Source organism: Arachis ipaensis, chromosome B1 (genome assembly GCF_059453495.1).
Source record: "Arachis ipaensis isolate K30076 ecotype BB chromosome B1, ASM5945349v1, whole genome shotgun sequence".
NCBI lineage: Eukaryota > Viridiplantae > Streptophyta > Magnoliopsida > Fabales > Fabaceae > Arachis > Arachis ipaensis.
In genome coordinates, this window is record NC_142436.1 from 43,788,088 (window position 1) to 43,794,396 (window position 6,309).

Below are 6,309 nucleotides of genomic sequence, written 5' to 3' on the forward strand. Positions count from 1 at the left end.
AAAATGTTACAAAAGATCTTTAGTAACATTTTTTTAGTTATATTATACTATTTTTTATTTTATATTATACACAATATAAATATACTAAAATTAATTACTACAACATGAAATATTTCATTAAATTCACAAAATAAAATTTTTATAACCTTTTATATTAATCAATAATCATTGTACAAGTTTGCTTCGTGGTGTAAATAAAATAAGAAAAGAAAAAAAAACACTTATAGCACTTAAACTCTATGAACATTCCATATAAAAAATCAGTGTTTTGTTGTGAATTAGATCAAAGATACACTGAACGATGTGAAAAAACTAAATGTGGTACATCTTCAACTTCAGCTAGCACAACTTCAGCTCTGAGTTGTTCATGAGCCTGCAGGATTACGAAACCAATCAAACTCAGGTAGCATTGAAGCAGCCCCACAACATAAGAGAACACATGTGTACAAAATATAAATTTTAGGCAGGGAGATCATTTCCATTTAATATGCAAATAATTAAAATATGAACTTACAGTTTCCCACCAAATATCAAATTGTGGTAAATAGAGAATTGATGGTGTGGTTCTTCTAGCTTCACCAAATATGTATACCAATGCCACTTCTGGTGTCTTAGCACTAGGATCTGATAGCAGAGATGGAAGTCCTAATGAATGTTCTTGTTAAGATATAGACAAGAAAAGTATTCACTTATTAAGATATAGAGAAAAACAAACACAACCATGCAAAGCAAATATATATTCTCCTCACTGCAAATAAATCACAGGAAGAAAAAAGTAATCATCATAAATAGATAGCAGAGCTGGAAGGACAGTTTCTCCATTATCAGAGAAAAGTCACACACCTTGCCAATATTGCTCAAATTTCAAGAACTCTTCAACAGAACACACTCAAAATAACAAATTGAAAACAATATCAATACCTTGACTTTCAGAGCCATTAGAAAACTAATTCCAACTGCAACAAGACATTACTTTTCCTCTCATAGTTCTTGCATTTTTTAGCAGATTTTACTAAAGATACTGCACAGTTTAAGTATTTAACAACCAAATCTTAGCAAATAGCAAGACACCACAAATGTCATTAATTAAGAAAATTACACATGAAAATGCAGAAAATCACAAGATAAAAAAGCTAGCAGAACAAACCTTACCAGAATTGACAACAACCAGTGACGGGTAGCGCACTGTGAGGGCGACCAAGAGAAGAACAAGACTAGAACGGCTGAACTGGAGTGAGGGAAAGCAGAATGAGACCAGAAGACTGAAAAAGACAATGAAGATGCCGAGCTGAGAGTGAGTGAGAGTGGGGATCAGCAAAGAAAAAAATACAGAACTTTCAACAAAGAAGCGAGAATTAGAAGAAACGTTGAAAAATGGTAACCAAGATATGAAGGGGAAAATTGAACTTACATTATCAAATTCAATTAATATATGAGAGTGTATACTTCTAGAATTTAGAACCATCAAAGATTCACCATCTTTCTAGTTTATTGAAAATGCTAATTGTTACTTCTTGGATTTCTTTAGTGCTCTACACAAAAGATATATATTTGACTATTTAATTGAAAAAAAATACCATACATAAATTACAACTATGGCATAATCATAAGCTGTAATACTCACTGGGCAGGCTGGGGTATTGTAGCAGATGGAGCACTAAGTGCTGTTGCCACTTTCTCTCTAAGACCCTAAACATTTCAAACACATAAGTGTGCAATTTTAGTTATACAAAATGAATTTATTGTTCTTTATTATTATAAACAAGTCTAAAACATTGAAATGCACCCTATGATCATATTAGAATAATGCTACTCTTCTTCTGCAAGATATTTTTTGGAACAAAATAAAAAATAAATTGGAACAAGCACGAAACGGAAAAGTAGCATCATCACCTTAATTCTTAAGAGATGTACAAGAATACAGCTAACAAAAAGTTTAGCAATCAGAAAAATTCCAGCAGGTAAGATGATTAGTCCTCCTTTCTTCACCTACCACTAGGTATTGATGGAGAACAATGAAAAACAAAAGAAAATTGCACCTACCACTTCCAGCAACACAATAGTGGATCTCCTTGTTGGTGTGAAGATGCTCTTCAAAGAAGCTTTTGATCTTCTCTTCATAGTTTGGCAATTTCTCTAGGCAAACCTCACAGACATCTTGCAGAAAATGTGCCTCAAGTCAATCTGTAAAAGAGGCACGCATTAACATACAGCAAGAGTTTTCATAAAGTCATGTTTTTGCATTTTATTCATTATTATTTGCATATAGTTATTTGTTTTGAGTTTAGGAGTTAGTTCTAAATGAGAGTGTGACACATGAAATTGTGGAAATGAACATTGGCATAACAAAACCATGTAGGAGAAAATATATACTTGGTTAATCGCAGGAGAAATCTTCCATAAGGTGACCATATATAACAAGACAATCCATAAGGAATATGAATTAGATAATGAAACATGCAAATGATATATTAATGATCATATGCCTTTAAAAGCAACAACTAAAACATATACATAAAGCATCAAGAGAAACTTCAATGTGAACCTACATAATGCACGAAAGATGATTATCATGACCATTTTAGTGTATAACACAAGATGATCTGACAAAATTTTCTCCATTCAAGACAAATGGGGAATTATTGCAGGAGAGGGAGGATACCAAGGTGATTGGTTAGTTCATCAAGTAGAAGAATGGTTGGGTTCATAAATAGAGCTCGAGCTAGTGCAATTCTCATTCTCCAGCCACCAGAAAAATCACGTGTCTTCTTTGCTTGCATCTCCTTGTTGAAACCGAGACCATGTAAAATTTCAGCAGCATGCTTTTCTGCAGTTGTTGCATCTAGGGCCTCTAATCATTCATAAATTCGTTAAAGAGTTTTACCACCACCATCGTCCTGAAATTAAAGTCACTTGGAGAAAGTTAGCAACGCATCCAAATAACATAACAAATGGGGTACTAGTCAGCTGCTTTACTACTTAAAACAAACATGAGCAGCCAAAGCTTCCGCTTCTTTTTCCAACTTCAATCTTTCCTCGTCGCAGTTTATGACTGCCTCCAACACAGACATATCTGTGGCTTCAATTTCCCTGCTAAGGTGATAGATATCCATGTGCTCAAGAATCAGAAGTTCATGGAAACCTATTGCCGTAAGCAAAGTAGATTTTCCACATCCATTTAATCCAAGTAAACCATAGCGTCTAAAAGAAATTTAGAGTACTTGCAACTATTAGTAAGAATCCAGTTACAGATACAGTAAAATATCTAAGCCTATCAGGCAAAGGCAGGCAACAAACCTTCCATAGTTTAACTCCAATTCAGAATCAACTATTAGTTTAACTCTAATTAATATTTAACAATATAGAAACATCCTTTTACTGCACAATATTACAATTTTACCTACCTCCAAAGAATTTTTAATAGGTGAGTAATTGGTTACCTTCAGAAAGGAGAACCAAGCTATTGACCCTGCCAATATGGTAGAATGCCCCTGCTACAGACCAGCTGCTCGGCTAGGCACTCAAATACATGCACCCACGCTAGCAACAATAAGCTAGATGTAAGACACACTAAACTCGGAATATCTACCAAGTTTTAGAGAAATTATGCATTACCAAAATTGATAACTTTTTCTTTTTGGGTATATATATTTTGCTCAAGAAAATCTGCATCATTAATTAAAGTTTCAAATAGCTAATTAAAAAGACTTGCAATCAGAAATCAGAAATAAATGCTCAAGAATTGACTCACATTAAACTTTGAAGCATGGAAAATGATGGTGGGAGGGCATATGCAATCATAAAAAATTTGAAATTCAATTTAAAAAATATTTGAAACTTAAATTCAACAAACTTAAATTCCCATATTTATGTTTGTTTTGCAACAGAAGAAGCCAAGACAAAGTGGTTTTCTTTTTTAGTTTAATTAATTACCTTTTACAAGACCATGAATATTGTAAGGGCATAGCACTGCCTCTCAGCACTATGAGCCGCTTGAACACATCTTCGTTTCACAAAGTAAAAGTAATAAATAAATCAATCAATCAATAAAAATTAATTACAAAAATAATAAAAAGATAATTTATTAATTGAATAGAATACCTTTCAGACGGAGAGGGTCATTGGGGAAAAGGGTGATTTCAATGTAATGGGGATGCTCTAGAGGACCATTACGGGACAAGTAGTAAACAACATGAACCTGCATTGCTTAAGCTTCACCTCCAATAGACTTTGTGAAACTGCATGTTAGTTATAAAATCATTAAAATTCTTTTATCCAACTATTAAGCTTTCAGAAGAACAATCATGACGATATAAGTATCAAAATAGATTTTTGGAAAATAAAATAAAGCTTTGTCCTGGTACTCTCTTAATTAAAAATTAATTAATACATTTATATGTTTATGATGTTGGTTTCTTGATTCTTAATTTGATGCAAAAAAGTATAAAATGAACTGAAGTGTTTATGGATTACACTCTTGCATTACTTACATTACTGCCATGGCAACACAGATATAATCTATGAAAGGGATTTCAAATTTCAAATTTGAATTTCAACCAGAACAACAACAACATGAATCAACAACAATGTCAGATCATGCAGGATTTCAATATCTAATTTCAGAACTGCAATCAAATTTAACTCTAAATCCAGAAAATCACTTACTCTCAGAAACAATTCCGAGGAAAGTAGCAGATTGCAAAAATAATAGAGAAATCAGAACATCTGTTGACGAGTCCAGCAAACCCGCTTTTCTCGCCGGATCATCAGCAGCGACGTTTGCGATTGCGGTGACAAAGACGATGCCTGAGGGCGGTGACCGAGATCGGAGGCGGTTCTACGATGACTACAAAGCCAGGAGCAATTGAGGGCCACCTACACATCGATGATGACAATGACGATAGCTAATGCGGCAAGCATTGGCAGCAACAACGAGCAGCGATAATTTAGATCTGGATCGAAATCAGCAATAATTGAGAAATTGAAGAACTCTGTGAATAGAAAAAAATTAAAGAAGAGAAAAAATGCTTACCGCAGTGGAGAGTGAAATCGAGAATTTGAATCTGAAGGCAGAGCAAGAGATGATTGAGGTCTCAAGAGGAGTGAGATAGGATTTACAGCGTTTTTCCCAGTGTGAGGAGGAGTAAGAACGGTTGTGAGTGGTTTCTATTTACTCTTTAGATTTTTATTTGGGAATTGGGAGTTACTTTTAATTAACAATAGGTAACATTTTTAGGAAGTTTTTTAAAAACTTAATATATTTGCCAACATTTATAAATAAATGTTACTTAATATTGAATTTTATGACCATTACTAATACTTTAACAAATGTTAAAAGAGAAATGTTACTAAATCTTCAAAATGTAGTAGCGTTTGCTCAGGTCCCTCAATTTCAGCCAGAAAATACCTGAAATTACAGAAAAACACACAAACTCATAGTAAAGTCCAGAAATGTGATTTTTGCATAAAAACTAATAAAAATATAGTAAAAAGTAACTAAAACATACTAAAAACCATGTAAAAACAATGCCAAAAAAGGTATAAATTATCCGCTCATCACAACACCAAACTTAAATTGTTGCTTGTCCCCAAGCAACTAAAAACAAAATAGGATAAAAAGAAGAGAAAATACAATAAATTCCAAACTTATCAATGAACTTAGTTCCAATTAGATGAGCGGGGCTAGTAGCCTTTTTGCTTCTGAATAGTTTTGGCATCTCACTTTATCCTTTGAAGTTCAGAATGATTGGCATCCATAGGAACTTAGAATTCAGATAGTGTTATTGATTCTCTTAGTTCAGTATGTTGATTCTTGAACACAGCTACTTTATGAGTCTTGGTCGTGACCCTAAGCATTTTATTTTTCAGTATTACCACCGAATACATAAATGCCACAGACACATAATTGGGTGAACCTTTTCAGATTGTGACTCAGCTTTGCTAGAGTCCCCAGTTAGAGGTGCCCAGAGCTCTTAAGCACACTCTTTTTGCTTTGGACCACGACTTTAACCGCTCAGTCTCAAGCTTTTCACTTGACACCTTCACGCCACAAGCACATGGTTAGGGACAACTTGATTTATCTGCTTAGGTCAGGATTTTATTCCTTTGGGCCCTCCTATCCATTAATGCTCAAAGCCTAGGATCCTTTTTACCCTTGCCTTTTGGTTTAAAGGGCTATTGGCTTTTTCTGCTTGCTTTTTCTTTTTCTTTCTCTTTTTTTTTCTTTTTTTCGCCCATTCTTCTCTTTTTTTTTCGCAAGCTCTTATGTTCACTGATTTTTCTTGCTTCAAGAATCAATTTTATGATTTT

General features: G+C 33.8%; 2 protein-coding genes across 2 annotated transcripts; both read right to left on the bottom strand.

Annotated features, from left to right (window-relative positions):
* Nucleotides 1-283: 283 nt before the first annotated feature.
* LOC107629401 (uncharacterized) lies at nucleotides 284-2,121 on the bottom strand. The gene is made up of 5 exons (XM_016332189.3): nucleotides 2,044-2,121; nucleotides 1,625-1,689; nucleotides 1,153-1,262; nucleotides 515-657; nucleotides 284-373 (listed from the first exon to the last, which is right to left on the bottom strand). The coding sequence occupies exons 1-5, from the start codon at nucleotides 2,119-2,121 to the stop codon at nucleotides 284-286; spliced, it is 486 nt and encodes a 161-aa protein (XP_016187675.1).
* A 413-nt stretch (nucleotides 2,122-2,534) lies between these two features.
* On the bottom strand, nucleotides 2,535-4,204 carry LOC107629444 (ABC transporter F family member 1-like). The gene is given in 6 exon segments (XM_088502713.1): nucleotides 2,535-2,545; nucleotides 2,663-2,897; nucleotides 2,991-3,201; nucleotides 3,298-3,342; nucleotides 3,934-4,003; nucleotides 4,102-4,204. Coding segments are annotated over 6 exon segments (675 nt in total).
* Between the last annotated feature and the right edge of the window lie 2,105 nt (nucleotides 4,205-6,309).

Bases quoted from the DNA above. Each gene is read 5' to 3' on its own strand.
- LOC107629401 (XM_016332189.3), bottom strand. From the start codon at position 2,121: ATGAAGAGAAGATCAAAAGCTTCTTTGAAGAGCATCTTCACACCAACA. The intron at 658-1,152 runs GTAAGGTTTGTT...TATCTTAACAAG, and splicing joins ACTGGTTGTTGTCAATTCTG to AACATTCATTAGGACTTCCA. The intron at 374-514 runs GTAAGTTCATAT...GTAATCCTGCAG, and splicing joins TTGATATTTGGTGGGAAACT to GCTCATGAACAACTCAGAGC.